The sequence below is a fragment of the Ceratotherium simum genome, chromosome 7, assembly GCF_057802395.1.
Source record: "Ceratotherium simum simum isolate JZ-2026a chromosome 7, ASM5780239v1, whole genome shotgun sequence".
Taxonomy (NCBI): domain Eukaryota; kingdom Metazoa; phylum Chordata; class Mammalia; order Perissodactyla; family Rhinocerotidae; genus Ceratotherium; species Ceratotherium simum.
In genome coordinates this window covers 17,698,039-17,716,814 of record NC_141906.1, presented here as the reverse complement: position 1 = coordinate 17,716,814, position 18,776 = coordinate 17,698,039, and the positions used below count along the sequence as shown (strand labels likewise).

General features: G+C 50.8%; 1 protein-coding gene across 10 annotated transcripts in view; it reads left to right on the top strand.

The window, feature by feature from the left end:
* The window catches only part of MICAL2 (microtubule associated monooxygenase, calponin and LIM domain containing 2), a 223,622-nt gene that overhangs the window by 93,343 nt on the left and 111,503 nt on the right, over positions 1–18,776 (top strand). For all 10 annotated transcript variants that reach the window (XM_087433207.1, XM_087433205.1, XM_087433201.1 and 7 more), the window contains 9 exons: positions 104–259; positions 3,129–3,229; positions 7,718–7,975; positions 9,130–9,245; positions 10,074–10,200; positions 10,848–10,938; positions 12,110–12,257; positions 13,665–13,864; positions 14,248–14,354. In XM_087433207.1, the coding sequence (XP_087289333.1) occupies positions 104–259; positions 3,129–3,229; positions 7,718–7,975; positions 9,130–9,245; positions 10,074–10,200; positions 10,848–10,938; positions 12,110–12,257; positions 13,665–13,864; positions 14,248–14,354 (1,304 nt within the window). The remainder of the gene's footprint in view (positions 1–103; positions 260–3,128; positions 3,230–7,717; positions 7,976–9,129; positions 9,246–10,073; positions 10,201–10,847; positions 10,939–12,109; positions 12,258–13,664; positions 13,865–14,247; positions 14,355–18,776) is intronic.

Genomic DNA, 18,776 nt, shown 5'->3' with positions numbered 1-18,776 from the left:
CACTGGCCTGTGGGGCATCTGAGAATAGCTTTCTCAGTAATTTTTTTCACTTTTCACACCAAATCCAGATGAAAGACCTGCTTTTCCCCTTTTCCTCACGCAGGGTTCAGAAGAAAAGAATTCCGTGGGAAGTTGGCTATTGCAATCACCGCCAACTTCATAAACAGAAACAGCACAGCTGAGGCCAAGGTGGAAGAGATTAGTGGCGTGGCTTTCATCTTCAATCAGAAATTCTTTCAGGACCTTAAAGAAGAAACAGGTGGGACCTTCATCTTTCTCCAAACCAGGCCATTGTCCCTGCTTCCTGATGTGCACGGAGGAGCAGCTGGCTGTCCCGGCTCTAGGGACTGGGAGACTCAGTCTGATCAAGTGGAAACAGGGATTTCTCCTTAGGATAATAATGGGCAGGATTCCTTCAAGGACAAGAGGGAGTCTTGAGGGAAAGTTCTAGATGTTGTACATGAACACAGATGAACATTTCTTTACTCAGGAGACATTTACTGAGTGCCCATAGAGCTAGCACTCAATATCGTGGGATATGGAGTCGAGGTTGACACGCTCCCCTCCCAAAGTGGCTTCCTGTCCAGGGACACCCACATAAACCATCCTAATGCAAGCTGGTCAGTCTATGCCCAGGGTTAGTGTGAGATTAAGGGAGAACTTTGAGGGGGGAGCCGGTAATCTGTGGGTGGTCCCTGAAGAAGCGTGGGTGCTTTTGTGCAGTGTGCCAGTGGCCCTCCCTCCTGGGGGACATCCAGGGATGCCCGAGAGCCTGCCACTCACCCAGGGGCATCGCTGTCCCCCAGCTGTGGGCCTGGAGGAAAGAAGATATGCATTCATTTACTCAGCAAATGTTTATGGAGTGCCTGCTCCGTACCAGATGCTGCTCAAGGGCGTGAGGTAGAGCCGTGGGCAAAACAAACAAAACCGGCTCAGGGGGAAATCATCCATAAACAAATAACTAAGTAACACATCAGGGGTCTATAAGGCTGGTGGGGAAAAATAAAGCAGAGTGAGGGGAAGAGGGATGAAACGCCGGCTCCCAATTAAGTATATTCCAGATTTTTTCCCTTTCTTTTTAACATGATTTAAAATATATATATTTCTCCTTGAAAAGGCAGTGTAACAATGTTAAATAAAATCTGTATGCTAAAAATAAATCATCCACACCTAGCACCAGCTAGCCCAGGCACAGTCCTCATTTTCCTATACCCCTTTGCGGTAATTTTCCACCTGCACCCTTCCTGTTTACATGGCTCTGGCTGTCATCGTAGTGGTGATGCTCTTCGTTATTCTGCTTTTCTCATTCAGCATCACATTGAAAATAACTGTCTGCATTGCAACCTAGACCTCCGGATGGTCAGTTTGGGCAGAATAGCTCATTAAGTGGATGTACTGTCACTGCTGAAGCATTTAAACCGTGGGTTGGCAAACCGTGGCTGGCCACATGTTTTTGTATTGCCTTCCAGCTCAGAATGGTTTTAATATTTTGAATGGCTGAAGAAAAATCAAAAGAAGGAGATTTTGTGACAAACTGAAAACTATATGAAATTCAAGTTTCAGTGTCCATAAGTGTGGGTTAATTAGAACACAGCCACCCTCATTTGTTGACGTGGTTGCCAATGGCTGCTCCACCATGAGTGGTCGCGACACAGACCGGATGGCCCATAAAGCCCCAAATGTTGACTATCTGACCCTTTCCAGAATCAGTTTGCTGACCTCTGATTTATAGCTCTCAGTTATTTACTGTTACAGATAAAACTGCTTCTGTTGGATTATTTCTTTAAGATAGTTTTCTAAGAATGGGATTTCTTATGGAGCCAGACTCTGCCTCTCGCTAGCCGCAGTGATGTGTGCCCATCGCATGACCCTCTGAGTTCTACCACAGTTGCATTATTTTATTAAAAAAGTATTTCCTTCCAGCATATTATGTCCTTTTGAATGATTTAAGAATTCTCTAACCCTCCCTTCCCCTCAAAAACCAAGAAAATACTTAAACCACCAAATATAAATTATGACAGGACATTGAGTGTGTTTTTCCAAATATCTTAATGGGCTTCCTTTATACTTTGCTGTGGTCGTCACCTTTGGCCATTGTTTCACAACAGTGCCCCTCACACAGTGACAGCAATGAATTTCCTCTGATTCTCTGGGGGGCCCTCTGCATTGATGGTTGTTTCCTATTTAACCGGTTAATAAAGGGGTTCCTATGGTTACCCGGCACGCCTCTGTGCTAAGTTGCCATGCATCTCTCTCTCTCCCTTCAAAGAAGCTAAGCCAGTGGTTCTCAAACTTGAGCATGTATCAGAATCACCCATAGGGCTTGTTAAAGCACAGACTGCCAGCCCTACCCCAGAGTTTCCGATTCAATAGGTCTGGGCTGGGACCCTGATCATTTGCATTTCGAATAAGTTCTCAGGTGATGCTGTTGCTGCTGGCTGGGGTCCCCACTTTGAGAACCACTGAGCTAAGCTATCATCTCACAGCATTGTTTTAAATGTGGAAACCTAGTCTATAAAGTGTTTTGCAATTGGTGGAAAGTGCAAAAAGATACAACCCAGCCCTTTAACATGAGTTGTTCCTTACCAGGGTTTTCACACACGGCAGGGGAGTGGTAGAAACATCACTTAGCATAGTCTTTGGAGAATTTACACAGCTCTTTGCATGGGACTTGGAATCAGACAGGCTGGGGTTCAAATCCTGGCTCTGCCCCTGCTTAGCTGCCATGCCATGGGCAGCACCTACTCAGCTCTAACTTGGAAATACTGGTCCACAGCCCCTAAGGACTTTATGAGTTTTCAAAGAAATAGTACCTTAATCATATTGCAATATATAAAATTGCATCAGATTGTATCAAATCAACATGTTGTACACCTTAAACTTACACATTGTTATATGTCAATTATATCTCAATTGAAAAAAAAGAAATAGTGTCTTTTTGGGACTATAAAAGCTAGCTGTGTGGCCTGGGTAAATTCTGGCGCTCGGTTTTATCTTTTCCGGCCGTGTACGCCTTAAAACTTGTCTAACATGAAAATAATGAGACCTGTAATGAGACAGAGTGGAGCTCCTGCACACAGCAGGTGCCGAGGAAGTGATGCTGAGTCCGTGACCGCTTCTCTTTTCAGGGATTGATCTGGAGAACATTGTTTACTACAAGGACAGCACGCACTATTTCGTCATGACTGCCAAGAAGCAGAGCCTGCTCGACAAAGGTGTCATCCTTAATGTACGTATCTCTTGGCTGTCATGTCCTGACTGTCTTTCCCTCTGTGACCTGGGCTAGCAACATCAGCAAGTGTGCAAGCAGACGTCGTCCTGCCGGAAACTGAGCAAGTGGGGGAAGAGGGAAGGGACAGCTGCCCACTACCTTCTCCTTGGTGTTGCATGAGTGTTGGATGAAGGAGCCCACACCAATTATGCAGAGGTGTTTCTGCAGAGAGCTGGGGGTTGGGGGCTGAGACCCTTACCCAGGTGTCAGGGGGGGTCTTTACCACTGAGAGATCAGCCAAGTCTTTTCCTTCCCCATGTCTCATTCAGCCCTGCCTCCTTTTCTGGGAGGTCACCCATCATTTGGAGGCAGATGGCGGCTCCTTGTCCTAGTGGGACACAGAGACACTCTCACTTGTGAATTTCATGCTGTGGCCTCCTTGTCATGGTACGGGGCAAAGCTCTCTATTTTTGCAGTCCAAAAGATGAGTTGAATCTTGGCTCTGTCACGTATGAACTCAGGACTGTGACTAAGCTTCTTAACCTTTCTGAACCTCAGTTTTCTTATCTACAGAATAGGAATAATAGTTTCTGTCTGAACGGGTTGTTCAGAGGAGTACATTAGAAAACATATACGGGGTGCCTGGCACCATGCCTGGCATGTAGGGGGTTTGTAGATTCCACCATAACTTCTCTGCCTGGTTTGGACACCTGGTTTGTCCTGCTGGCCTCATGGCCTCTGCTTCCTGCCTTTGCATCTTCATGGCTAAACAGGGAACAGGATTGGGAGGAAGGAGCACATGAGAGGCAGTCCCTGGGCTAGAAGCTTCTTGTTGGGTTTTCAACCCTTCCAGAGTCCCTGTTCCTGCCACTGCTGCTGCTGTAGCCTCAAGATAAGGATCATGCAGTCTGAGGTCAGCCTGCTGTCTGGTGTCGGCCTACAGCCCAGGCAGCACGGTGACCATTCATTGCTGCTTGTCAGAGAAGAATGTGCCTGTCCTCTCGCCAGCTTGTGCTGGCAGCCAGCCGGGCAGCATTAGTAACCCAGCCTTCCCCTGGGCCTCCTCCACATCGGCTCAGGTCTTTGCTGAGAGCCTGAGTTGCCGGACAGGAGGCTGTGAATGAGGACGTGGGGGTTGGATGAAGCTGACTGAGCACAGCCAGCAGCTGTGTGAGTGATGGGTTTCAACATCTGGCGCCCCACTGCTGACCCGGGCTGGGGGAGGCGAGGCGGTGTCCGCTTCTTCCCTCTGCTCCACAGGCGTCCCTCCGGAAGTTGACTCCTCTGTTGGGATGCCTGTGTTAGTAGTGAAGGACCCCTCAGCAACCAGGGGTGGGCACCTTTGCAGAGGAGGGGCTGGGGAGGCCTTTGCCAGCATCCCCCCCTCCCCATCCCCCCCACCCCTGCCACGAAGTGTCAAGCAAAGTTTGACTTGAGTTTCCTATTTCACTAGCTGAGTGCTCCAGCCTTATGGAATGCTGACGTTCCCTCCGTTATCCCAGGGCATTTGTCCAGGCCATGACATGTTGCTCATGGTCACTCAATTCCTTCGCAGTTGTCAGAGCCCCTCCATACTCTGTCTCAGGTTCTGTCATGGCACAGCTGGGCAAGAGTGACTCGCCTTAGTCCCATCATTACTGTGAAGGAGCTGGGAGCAGATCCCGGGCTGGTTGTGGACCTCACCAAGGCCTTCCTTCTCCCTCAGAGACTCCAGGAGCATCTTCTGAGCTGGTGCTGAGGGGCCTCTAGGTGTAAGACGCACACTTTCATCTAGAAATTGGAGGCCTTAGGCTGGACGTGGGAGAACTGGATACTCGTTTGGTTCAGGAGCTCTGGCCTGAGTCTCCAGGTGTCCAGCTAAGCTCTACAGCATTTGCATAAGCTGCAAGCTGACCCATCTACCCGAGCCTCTTAAATTAACATTCTTTTCTTGCTCTTGGAGAAATGACGAGTCGTCTCTGTTTTCCTCTTCCTGTGTTGGTCAGCATCTTCCTAAAGGCACACAGAAGGTGCTGGGTGGGTGTTCACTGAATGACTCACAGATCTGCTTCTCTTTCTATTCCTCCTGATCTCTAGGCTTCTTTCTAGGCTATTGAAGGGGGAGTAAAGTTTCTCCTCCAGAAACCATGCCTCTGGGCTCCCAGCTGTGTCCATCGTGCTCTCGCCGACAAGGAGGATAGCCTTTCCCCCTTGGACCCTGCCTCTGCTGGCCCACACACATGCAGGCTAGGATTCCTGGATGCGGTAGGCTTGGTGTCACCACATTGGGACAGAGCAAGCTTGGTTGCCAGGTGTATGAGGTGGACGCACATCACAGCTAGTCTCCGGATGCTGAGTCTGCACTCACTGGAAGCATTAGATGGGCCTTGCCTGACTTTCTCTTCTGATCTACAGCCTCTTTCCAGCTCACCACTTGGGTGACTATCTTCCTTTTGGATTCCCCACCCCTTGCTCATTTTTGCTGCTTCCCTCCCACCGCCCCACCTCTCTGTCTAGGATCCAGCCTCTCTCCAGGACCCGAGGCCTGTGGAAGATGAGGCCCACACCATCCCCCTGCCTTGATCTTCCTTTAGAACTGCTTCCCTGGGCCTGCCCACTTTACTTACAGCCTCATTCGCACTTTTTTCTCTCTTGGTCTTGTTCTCACCCCTTCCCTACATTCTGCTTCTGCTGTCCACCCTCTCGCCTGGGACCTCCTGCCCTGCAGGGCCCTACCGCTCCTCCCAGCAGCCCTGGGCCAGGTGGGCTGTCACCCCAGTGCAGCCTGGGGGTCTGCTCCCTTTGCCAGGCCCCCACACTCCTGCTTGGGCATCAGGACCAGGCTCTGCCTTCATTGCACAATGTCCCCGTTCACCCCTCACTTGTCCCCCTCAGGAGTGCTGGGGCATGTTTTTAAGAGGGGGGTATTTTTGAGAGCTCTCCGTTTCACTCTTCCCCATCTCCTCTCCACACCTTCAAGGAAGGGAAGTGATCATGTGACTGTAGGGACAAGTATGAGAAAGGAAAGTAAAGAGCAGGAGCTCCAGCCTGGACCCTGTGACCTGATAAAGGGCTCTGGGGCCAACATGGGTACATTTGGGTGATGTGGTTTGGATGTGGAAATGTTAGAATTTCCAGAACAGGGTATTTGAAATCATGGCTCTTGATAATATTGACACAGTCGGTCACTGTGTTTACAGAAAATTGACACAGTTTGGTCACTCTGTAGAAAATTGACACAGTTGGTCACTCTGTTTGTAGATGAGGCCGTGCCTTCTAAGACCTTTGTAAATGCCCTGGCTGGTGCCTTAGGTGGGTCCAGAATGTACTTCACCATATGCTGTGTCTTATGCCATCGTGAATTACTGGGCACAGGAATTCCTTCATGGAGCACTTCGCGTGTGCCGGGCACAGGGCTGGGATTTCATGTCTCGTTCTGACATGAGGACAGTCTCCTTTGGTCCTCGCACGGCTCTGTGGAGTAGATTTTGTTATTCCCATTTTACAAACAAGAAAGTGGAAATACAGAAGCGTTCAATATCTTGTCCCAATTTACGCAGTCAGTAAACAGCAGAGGTGGAATTTGACCTGTTACTCTTGGTGACCCTAAGGCCTGTGTTGGTCTTAAACACCAGTCCCTGTCGCCTCCCACCGCCATCCTGGCCTATGCACTTTCTGTGTCACCTTTTAGGAAAGATAGTCTTTCAGTTCCTTTAGCCGCACGATGAGCAGATTTGACTCTGGGAGATGTCCTACAGTTCCTTGCCGGTATCCCTCCAGGATGAATATCCTAGTCCTCTAAGCTCGGGGTTCTCCCCTCCAAGCAGGGAAGTATAACAATGAACACTGTAAGAGCAAAGCAGGGCCCTGAGTCGCCCTCAGCCTGTTGAGAAAAGGGGTAACTGATTGTGGAGAGAAGGTCTGTGAGTTCCGTCAAGCACCCATTTCTTTTCTGATCTTGTTTGACCGTGGAACGCAGCATAACAGGACGACGGCTTAGGTCAGTCCATTATAAAATCACTCTTTCTCACTTATTCCTTAAATTAAAAGGCTTTGCCTTTTAATTTTTTTGAAAGTTATCACAAGAACCAGCCATATGAAATACACTTCTCCATTTGCTGCAAGACCGTTACTGAGTACACTGTTCATTACAACACAACATTCTCTGTCGAAATTCCTACGTGAGACAGTGCTTTTAGAATTGAGTGCCAGGAAAATAATCCTCCCCTAAGGAATTTCTATGCTTCCTTCTTTCTGATAAGAAAAGCCCTGTAATATGTCACATTTCTCTTTTGTCTTGGATGCCAGGAAGCTCGAAGCCAAATTTGATGCTTAATCACAACTCTGTTAACCCTCGCAGATGGCTGACGTGGTTCCTCTTTATTCCCTTGGCCCGGATTTTCTATGTCTGTTCTGATTAGCCTTACTGTACAAACCCACTCCAAGTCCTTTTACAAAGAAGAGGGTGTGAATCCTTGCTCTTTAGAGGGGTGGGTTGCTGCACTGTGCTCTTGTTCTTCCCCCCAGGACTACATCGACACAGAGATGCTGCTGTGTGCAGAGAACGTAAACCAGGACAACCTGCTTTCCTATGCTCGTGAAGCTGCAGACTTCGCCACCAATTACCAGCTGCCATCTTTAGACTTCGCCATGAACCATTATGGGCAGCCCGACGTGGCCATGTTCGATTTCACCTCCATGTACGCCTCAGAGAACGCGGCCCTGGTGCGCGAGCGTCAGTCACACCAGCTGCTCGTGGCCCTGGTGGGCGACAGCTTGCTTGAGGTACTGTCTACGTTTGGCGCCCCCTCGTTCCTGCTAGAAGACAGATGCCTGCATTTATGTTCTGGCTTGCAGCATCTGCTGTCATGCAGCTGGAGGAAGGACGGGCTCTCAGCCAGTTGGCAAGACTCTGCGGAGCCCCACCTGGCCTCGGAGGCTGCCCTTGCACTAATTCAGAGGAGCCAGTTCTGCCTGTGTATAGGCAGGAGAGTTTCTCTTCCAGCTCTGGGTTTTTCTGGGCTAAACTCTGTTGAAGTACGCAATAGGCGGCCCTGGTCTGGACTACACAGGCCATCCTTCTCAGAGCGTGCAGACCCTCAGCTGGGCCGAGATTTCTTCCTCACGTGGGTGGCTCTCTGTAGCCTTTCAATATGGAGATTGTGTAGGATGCGAGAAAAGTGTGTGCGCCACAAAGTCCAGTTTCCGCTCATGGCCTCCCTGCTCAAAATTCTTCCCAGAAAAATCTACAAGTACAAGGATCCTTAGATTAAGTGACTGCTTTCAGAAGGGATAAATTTTTATCTTTAATGTAAGCACTAACTAAAAAATGTTTGTGTATTTGTCACAAGTAAGAGTCAAATTCCAAACGACGCTGTGGGTGCACATGGGACAGTTTAGTTAGAACTTAGCTCGGTGAGTCACTCCTTGCTCGCCATGGCGTGTGGACTCTAACCTAAGCTCCTTGGTTAAGTACTTCTGTCACAGTCCCCCTTCTCAGCTGTCTCTCTCCTCCCATGCTCTCTGTTCTAGCCCAGCCAGACGGGCTGTTCTTCCATGAGGTTCAGCCACTAAGCCTTTGCCCACGCTATTCCTGAATGGATCAAGATCACAATCCTATCCATTCTTTAAAATCAGCATAAGTGCCACTCTTGTATGAAGCATGCCCCGTTTTCCATCCCTCTCCCCCAGGGTGGGAATTTGCCTCTGACTTTTTTGAGCCCCAGAGCATTTTGCTGTCCCTGTGTCATAGCACCCTTTATGTATGACTTTATGCTACAGGTCTCTGTGTTTGTGGTGAATCCTAGTGGGCTGCCATGTTGCCTCTCTGTCCTGCCAGTGCCTTGCATGGGCCTGGTGATCAGCAGTGCTGGACAGAGTGGGAGAGCAGCCTGGGACTGGTTAGAATCAGCTGGGGTTTTGCATGTTTTCTTTTGCAGCCGTTTTGGCCCATGGGCACAGGCTGTGCCCGCGGCTTCCTGGCAGCCTTTGACACGGCGTGGATGGTGAAGGGCTGGGACCAGGGCACTCCTCCCCTGGAGCTGCTGGCTGAAAGGTGAGGGTCGACAGCTGGGCTCCCAGCTGGGGGCAGGGCCGGGTGAAAGGCTCAGGCGGGAGAGGGAGCGAGGCTGGCCCTCAGGCAGCTCCTGGGTGAACCTGGAGCCTCTGTCCCCTCTCATCTGCCTTCTCACATGTGGCCTGATTTGATCATCCGGGTCCCCGAGGAAACTTTCTCCACCATGATCTACCTCCTTCAGTGACTTTCTCTGGGGGCTACGACCTTAGGCCCTGGATGCCAAAGAGAAATCTTCATCTTGGGGGGCCCTGAAGTTGGGGTTCCTGGCACTGCTCAGGGGCCAGAAGAGATTTATTTAGAGGGGCCTTCATTGCAGCGCTGAGTCCACCCTGCTGGAGGCTGGTTCTCTGACCAACCAGGCTTCTTCCACTGCGGAGATCCTGGGCTTCCTCCCAGACCCCTGCTGCCGGCCACGTGGCTGTGACAGCTGGTGGACTGGGAGAAGTCAGGGCTTGTGGGTGGGGACAGGCCTCTGCTGATCTTCGGTGTGGAAGCCTGTGGTCATGGAGCACAGGCCACAGGAGGCTGCGTGGCTGAGTGGGGGTTATAGCAAAACCTCAGGTTGCCGTGCTGCCAGCTCTGCGTCCCCGCCCTCTGCCCGGGGAGGGGGCGAGTGTCCTCTGCGTCCCTGCCTCCTCTCGGCCCCTTTGACCCTCCCCCGCTTTGCAGATCTCAAGAACTACGAGGGCCAGGCATTGCAGGGAGGGGTTATACAAACGTGTCTAAGAAGCCCTGAACGCAGGGGGCAGACGGGGGGCCCGAGGCCGCAAGAGCAATCCCTGACCCCAGGGCTCTGCCTCCCTCCAGAGAAGGTCTTTACCGGCTGTTACCTCAAACGACCCCAGAGAACATCAACAAGAACTTTGAGCAGTACACGCTGGACCCGGGGACGCGGTACCCAAACCTCAACTCGAACTGTGTCAGGCCCCATCAGGTGGGTCCTTCCTGAGGCCCCATCTGGGTCACCCTGTACTGAGCCCTGGGAAGGGATCACCTAAAATCCTGGCACATCCCTGGGACTGAGGCCACCAATGCCTCTTGGCCCAAAGGCAGGACCAATTCCTCTCTCTAGGAGAAGCATAGGAGTAAATAGAGTCAGCATCTCTCTGGCCCACAGGAGAGAAATGGAACACATATAAGTGTGTGTCCACATATGTACGTCTGTTTACATATGTTTCTTTGTCGTCACACATTTGTGTTGCTAAGCGTACCTCTCTCAAAGAATCTTCTTGGCCAAATATTGAGTCCTTTCCATCCACAGTCCTAGAGTCTATTTTTTCTCCCGTTGAGTCAGAGCCACGTAACCCCCAACCTCTTCAGTCAATAGCGCAAAGAAAGTTGTGAATTTTTAAAATAATCAATTACATATATTCTCACTTGCGTTCTCCCACATCTGGGTGGATAATTGGGATCTGTTGCTCCATGTGCTGAGTTGCCTGGGTTCCCTTGCTGAAGGTCATGCCCTCCTGTGTTGGAGGAAAAGGGTGGCCGACATTGAGTAGCGGGGGCTGAGTTCAGAGACCCTGAGCCTGGGCTTTGGGGGCAACCTGGTGGGCAGCCGTGTGATCTCTCTGCTCGTAGGTGAAGCATTTGTACATCACTAAGGAGCTGCACCAATTCCCTGTCGAGAGGATGGGCTCACTAAGGAGATCTGTCAACCTCTCCAGGCGGGGTAAGTGGCTCTCATGGACCCTGGCCAGGCCACTGGAGGGTCTTTGTGGGGAGGGTCCTGCCTGGTGGCCGTGGGGGCACAGGCCCTGTAGCCAGCCTGGCTCTGGTCTGAACTGTGAGACCCTGGCCAGCGCCTCTCCTCTGTACTTCAGTTTCCTCCCCTGTGACAGCAGGACAAGGATAACACCTACCGTAGAATCGTAGAATCATTGAGAAGGAGTTAATATGCATTGAGCACTCAGCACGTTAAAGTGGGATTCGATGTGGGATTACTTCACCGGTCTTGCCTTTCTTTTCCTGTTGTTTCCAGTGTGGAGGTCTTGTCTCCCCAGCTGGATAACAAGCTCCGTGTGCTTGACTCTTCCTGGTCTTTCAGGGCCTGGCACAGCGCTGGGCACAAGTGGCAAAGGGAAGGGGTGATTAAATGAATGACAGCCCGAGCATCCGTCTGGCTGTGCTTGGATCACTGGCCCACTTAGAGACCTCTCTGGCTACCGTTGGCTGTCCAGACCTTGTGTCCTCCCCACCATTGGGCAAACTCAGCCCTCCCAGCCCCTCCTCCCTTCCCTCCGCACGCCACACGTCCCAGCGCTGTCACCCCTATAACAGACCATCTCACACAAACATGGCAGGTTTTCTAGATTCCCTGCCACAGCACAGTCCTTTCTGTTTTCCTGGGATGCCTTCTTCTATCTGATGAATTCCTAGATGCTCATCAAGAACCAGCTCAAATGCGCCTCCTTTACAACTCTTTCTTTGGCGAATTCCCCTGCCCTGGCAGACTCGGCAAACCTGCTCACATGCGTCCGCAGCACCTTGCTTCTCCACCATGGCAGCACCGTGTCATCAGTACCTGCTTCCATGTCTGTCTTCCCCACAGATGAGATGTTGGCAGAGTCCACATCGTCCTCGCCTCTGTGTATCTAGCCTCTAACTGAGGCCTGGCAGAGGGGGTCTTAGGGACTCTTTGCTGCAGGAGAGCATGCTTCCTGTCCCGGCATCCTGCCCTCCCGCCATGCTTTTGATGGGGCCTGCTCAGTGGGCAGCACCTGTGCCCGTGGCCCCTTGCCTTGGTGCCATTCCTCCTGGTCCCCAGCCATGGTGGCAGTCAGAGGGGAGCTACTGAGATTTTCCCAGAGTACTTCACTATGGTCTTTCTCCCTTTACTGCAGAGTCAGACATCCGACCCAGCAAGCTCTTAACCTGGTGCCAGCAGCAGACCGAGGGCTACCAGCATGTCAACGTCACCGACCTGACCACGTCCTGGAGGAGTGGCCTGGCCCTGTGTGCCATCATCCACCGCTTCCGGCCTGAGCTGATGTGAGTCTGGGGACCAGGATGGACCTGCCAAGCCCCTCACGGCCCAAGGGGACCCTGGAGACGGGAAACCAGGGCTGTTCTGTAGATGCAGAATCTTCAGAACTTGGTTCAATATTTCTCTTTGCGTATTTTCGATTTGAGTTTTTTTTACCTTTGGTCTTTTCCCATTACACTAATTGCTCTGGCAACAACATGTTTGATCGGTGTTCCTGATATGTGAGGAGCAAGAGTGCCCCCGGCTCCATGATTGTGCTCACCCCTGTGCCCCCACCATCACCACACCTGGGAAATTTGAGCATTTGCACCTTGGAGCTCTGCCCTCAGGAGAATCATGGGCAGGACTTAACTCTGGGGACTAGTGTGAGGGTTTTACAGTGAAGAGAATTAGATTTGAGACCCAGATCCATTAGCTGTGTACCAGTGGGCAAGCCACTTATCTTCTCTGAGTTTATTTCTACATCTATAAATTGGTAATAATGGCAGGATCATTAGAAAGTTCGGATTATGTTTGTGGAAACACTTTGTGATGTTGAAAGCATGATACATCTGTTGATGTTATATTTAAATCATTGCAGTGTGACCTCACACCCATGAGGAAATTCATCCAGAATGCCAAAAGAAACCTACCAAAGGCTTGTCGAGTGGTTCCTTTAGGAAGTCAGGTTGCCTTGAGAAGGAGATGGGGCTCTCACTTGTTGCTTTATATGTTATACAGAACTTGATTCTTTTTTTTACAAGAAGCCCATATTAGTTTTGTAATTAAAGGGAAGAAAATGTAAAGGAAATACTTTTCTTTTCTTTTTTTTTTTTGTGAGGAGGACCAGCCCTGAGCTAACATCCAATGCCAATCCTCCTCTCTTTTTTGCTGAGGAAGACTGGTCCTGGGCTAACATCCGTGCCCATCTTCCTCCACTTTATATGGGACACCGCCACAGCATGGCTTAACAAGCGGTACGTCGGTGCGCGCCTGGGATCCGGACCAGCGAACCCCGGGCCCGCCGCAGCGGAGCGTGCGCACTTAACTGCTTGCACCACTGGGCCGGCCCCACGTAAAGGAAATACTTTAAAGTAGCTTATAAATTTTCCAAAGAGACTTAAATCATTTTCTGATGTTTTGGCCCAGGCGGCAATGATGTTATCATGGCCTAAATCTGATTTGGTCCCTCCCTGACTGAGAAGGACGAGGTTGGTGCCTCTCCTGGCTGAGCCTCCCTGAGGAGCTGAGGCGATGGCGGGAAGGGGGTGCTTTGGGGGCAGGGGCTGAGGTCACTGCTCCTTTGCTCCTCATCCCCGAACCCCTGCAGACACCTGGCAGGTGTCACCCACAGTGATCCTCATGGCCTGAGTTTGCTCAGCTCTTCACACCTATCTCCTCTCCCTGAACTTCCCCTTGTTTCTATTCTCCAGCAACTTTGACTCTTTGAACGAAGATGACGCCGTGGAGAACAACCAGCTGGCATTTGACGTGGCCGAGCGTGAGTTTGGCATCCCCCCGGTGACCACAGGCAAGGAGATGGCGTCAGCTCAGGAGCCCGACAAGCTCAGCATGGTCATGTACCTCTCCAAGTTCTACGAGCTCTTCCGGGGCACCCCGCTGAGGCCTGTGGGTAAGGACCTGCTTTTGGACCAGATTTTGCTCGTCCCTTGAGCTATCTCAGCCCTGTGCCCACGTCTGGCTGCTCCTCACACTAGTGTCATCTGTTCTGGGGCTGAAAGGCCTTCCCTTTGACTCTAAGCCAGATGGGTGGACCCCACATCCAGACTCATGTGTGTAAGGGGGTCTGTGTGGCAAGGGCCACGTGGGGCTGAGGATCTGCCCCGGTCATTGGGAGGTCACTGACAGAGCTGCCTCCACCCCCTACCCAGGCCATTTACGTCTTCAGTTTGGGGTGAGGGAATTATTTTGGAGGGACCTGTAGCAGTGACACCCCTGAGCCCCGGGGGAGCAGTGCAGGATCCAAATCTTAGTCAGACTTTTCTTTCCCAACAGATTCTTGGGGCAAAAACTATGGAGAAAATGCTGACCTCAGCTTGGCCAAATCCTCCATTTCTCACCACTATCTCAACCTCACGTTTCCAAGGAAGAGGACTCCACGAGTAAGTTTCGGCCTGGTTTTTGTTTTATTTCTCTTTGCGTGTGGATGGGGTGAGGGGAAGGGAGAATGTCATGCTCTCCGAGGGTTTATGCTGATAAATTGCACAGATCGAGCGCTCGCAGAAGACAAAAGTAAATCTCACTTTGGTGATCGAGAGTTTGTGGCAGCCCCCCCGGCACTGTGTAGCTAGCTTTAATGACAGAAGTAGTTCTAGGAAGGGCGTGGTAGAGAACTGAGCGGACACGCTGGTGAGGATTTTTAAAAGTAAACCAGATTAGCTCTGCCTCCTAAGTGGGGAAGAGGAGATGATTTCTCACTTTGTTAAACAGTTTAGATCAGGAACACAATGGCCATTTAGTGGAGGTGTATGGTGATGCTACATTTACACACTCTGTTCCATTAATTGTTTTTATTCATTCACTCAACAATTGTTTATTGGGACCACTGTATGCCAAATTTAGGCCTGAATTATTTTATTGTTTTTGAGGAGGAGAGCAGATATACAGAGATGAATAATATATGGTCCTTGTCTTTGAGGAGCTCAGAGCCAAATAAAGAGGTTCCCAAACTTTCCCAACTTATGGCATCCTTAGTGTCAGTAATTTTTTTCACAGTGCCCCTAGGTCAAAAGAAATACCTAAAAGTTCTGTTTATCAATTAAGTCCAAATAACTTGGTAGGGATATTTTGCAAGATGTATGACAGATGTCATTGTGTTTCCCTAGAAAATTTAAAATATCCTGTGGCTCCTCTGTGAGTTCACTAGGGTGCCATGGGGTGCCTTGGTACATAGTTTGGGAACCAGGGGCCTAATGAGAAATGATATTATTTGAATAATGACATCTCCAGTGAAGGTATAATACAAGTTATCTTGCTTAATGTGCTCATTTTACAAATAAAAAATGAAGGCCTAGAGATGTTAGATTGCAAGGACTCTCCTGGAGCTTGCCTTCTCTCCCCAGGGGCAGGGAGCCCTCCCCACACTCCCCTCACTTGGCAGAGGGCTGCGGGCCTCTGCATGTGTCTCAGTCTCTCTAAGTTGCCAATATACTTTAACCCTGGTCCAGCCATGCCTCGTCCTGCCAGCCCCTCCGCCGAGGGTAGGGCTGGGGCCACGTGGCCTCCTTTCTTTCCCTCGGCTGTGGGAAAAACCGTCACTTTTTCCGCTGAGGTCTGCGTTCCCTGGAATGTCGTGGCAGTTGCTCTAACTCCAGGACCGGGGTACTTACTGCTCTGTCTCTCCCGTCCTAGGGGAAGGAGTGGGCTAGCAGGGCTGGGGCTGAGGAAGGAAGGTGTGCAGGTCGGCCAGGGGTTTCAGCAGAGCGGCCAAAGCCTGAGCTGCACCCAGCAGCTCTGTTCCCGTCGGCTCCCCGAGCTGCCCCATTCAGAGGCTCTGCATGAGGGCTGCATTGCCCATCGTATGTCCCACTGAGAGACAGCTTCTGGAGACCCGTCATCAGCTTGTTCTGTGCCAGCCCAGCCATTTTTCCTCAGAAGCCCAAGTACCCCTGCCTTGGGCTGCCCCCTTCCCCCACCCCCCGCCCCGCCCCAGCAAGCCAGTGCAGCCTTTCTGGAAGCTCTCTGAGCCAGGCACCTTTCCCCACTCACCCAGTTTCTGCCACCACTTAGCCCGCAGCTGGGGCTGAGAGGAATGTTGAAACCTTTCACTTGCCATATCTCTGTCTGCAGAGTGACTGACTTGAAACAGCCTGGCCAGCTCTGGCTCAGGAGGTAGGGATGGTCAAAAGTCAACTGTGAGCAAGCCGGTAAGGCCCTCTGAGAGCCGCTGGGTCCTCGCTCCACTTCCTGCTGGCTCTGGTAGGAAAGGCAGTGGGAGCGGGTGCCCAGCCCTGCCCTGGATGACTGTGACTCATGCCCAGTTGCCTCTAGTGTGTGCCCCTTGGCTGCCCGTCTTGAGAGGGGTGAAGACCCACAGATCTGATCCCTCACACGGCCCCATTTAATGTCTAAAATCTGCCCTGCTCTTTGGATAGGTAGAGAGATTTGGTCATTGGAGTAAGTGCCTGGCGTGGTCATCAGTTGTCCTTCTCTTTCTCCTCAAACCCACCGAATGCTTCCTCTGGGTGGGTTGGCAGATTACTAAGGCCACTGGGTCACATTCTGCCTTGACATCACTGAAATACCCCAGCATATTATCCACCACTCAATGCCAGTGCAGTGATTGAGACCACACACAAAGTACTTTCTCCCCATCGACCATGTGTCTTCTTATATCTGGATACTTTTTTCGTTTGGGGAACCAATTTGCAATGCTCTTTGGTCTTAACATTTCTCACAAACAAAGAGTGATGAATCCTCTCCAGTTTGTCCCTGGACGGACAGGGAGGATGTCTGCACAGGAGATTCTGAAAACTGCACACACACACAGAGGCTCCACCACGGTTACAGCCAGAAGCTGTCACTGCAGTTAGACATGCAGCCCTCAGTGCCTTAGCTCACGTGTCCCTGTGGACTAGAGATGCGGGCTAGACCACGCTTGCGTGATTCTGCACTATTGCGCACACACAATATCTGTACGTGTCAGTGCATCTGTATTCGATCTCACCTCCTTCCCCATCCCTCCCTGCCCCTCCCTACCCCCTCACTAACTTCCAGAGGAGCATCTTGATATGGAAATTGAGCAGCCCACGTTTGTTCACAATGTAGCATCTTAATCTGTAGAGGGTTCATTGTTTCTCTGCTGATCTAGTCTTAAAAATCTCTCTGCCTCCTGGTTTTCACTGTTGGTGTTAAATTCTTCTCTTATCCTTAACCTTGATAAAGTCCAAATCCCAGCAAGACTGATCAACTTCAGGCAAAATAAAAGACTTTTCCTCCCGTAAGGACCTTGTTTACTTTTAGAGAGAGTAACTCTCCCATCCATCCACCAAGAGGGTTGTCCCTCTGCTGAGTGGTAACCTACTGGGGTTGATTGATTGGCTCTAAGACTGGATGGCCCTCGCCTGGGAAAGAAGAAGAGCTTGGGGACTATATTTTCCTCTAAAAGGCCTTGGTCTGCTTCTGTAGATCTGGCTCTGATCCTGGTCGTGGCCTGGGACAATTCCTGAGGACTTCAGAGCTCTTGTCACCATGCACTGCAGGTGACATCTGAACATGCGTACATGGTCTCTGTCCTCCTGTGTGCTCTCCTAGACCTACCACACATGGGTGATGCCTGCATTTATGGCTGCTTCAGTGCTCACACACGTTCCATTCCTTACATACTCAGGGTACCTCATCTTTGTTTTCCCCATTCTGAGTCCTCTCCTTAGAGGACAGATAACACAGAAGTTGTCACTTGTCGATGAAAAGCCCATCCCAGAAGCCAGGTCGGTGGCCCTGGGATATTTACCCAGGTCCTCCTCCAGCACTGGTCCCCGGTAGAGGAGAGTTCACCTAACATGACTCGTGTCCGTGTCTGGTCTGAGTAGTCCAGGACCCCCTTCCCAGCTCTCCTCTGCTTGACCCTCCTGCACAACACTTTCCAGAGAGCTGGGAGTGTTATGTAAGAAAGTGCTTCCTTCATTCGTGGGTTCATTCAACATGTGTTTACTGAGCGCCTGTTTCACGCTGAGTTCTCTCCTCGGTGCTGGGGGTAGAGCAGTGAACCAGACAAGCAAGGACCCTGCCCGAGGAGCTGAACTTTAGCGGAACTCCCAAGTTCCTCTCACTCCCCTTCCTCAACTGCTCTCACAGAACCACCCACCCAGCAGCCCAAGCTCCCTGCTAGGTTTCCAGGACCTCTCAGCTCAGAGATTTGAAGGTGGTTTGGGAGAGTCCAGAACACTGGGTCCTGATGCTGCCCAGCTCAGCAAGTGCAGGGCCCTACGCAGCCCCTCCTGCACCTGTGGTTTGTCAGCTGCTGTCTCTCCTGTGCTCTGTACAACCGCAGCCTGGGATTCTGAGCTGGTTTATAGGATGAGAATGCACCTTGAAGCCAGGCAGACAAATACGTATTTAGGTCTGCTGGGGATTTGGCACATGTTCGAACCTCTCAGAAAGGTCCTTTGCTTGTCTGCAAAATGATGGTAATGACATGAACATTGCATTGAATGCATTGCTGTGAAGATAACATGAACAGATTCGTGCTGTAGTTCTGAGCGCCTTCTCTGGCACGTAGAAGGGGCTCCACAAATGAGTCTCTCTCCTGCGGGAATATGGATTAAATGAAGATGCTCGTTTTTGGAAAAGATGAGTGAAACTAGTTGGATTGAACACTTGGTTCTGTCTTGCACCGTGATCGAGGCAGCACATCACAGCACACAGAGCAGTTTTGTATATGTCTCATTTGCCCCTCCTGTTACCTTCTGAGGAAGGCAAGGGATGTATTCTTGTCCTAGTTTTAGAGATGGGGAACCTTGGATGTAGGGAAATTAAATTGTGATGTCATATAGGTGGTAAATGTCAAAGTCAGAACTAGAATT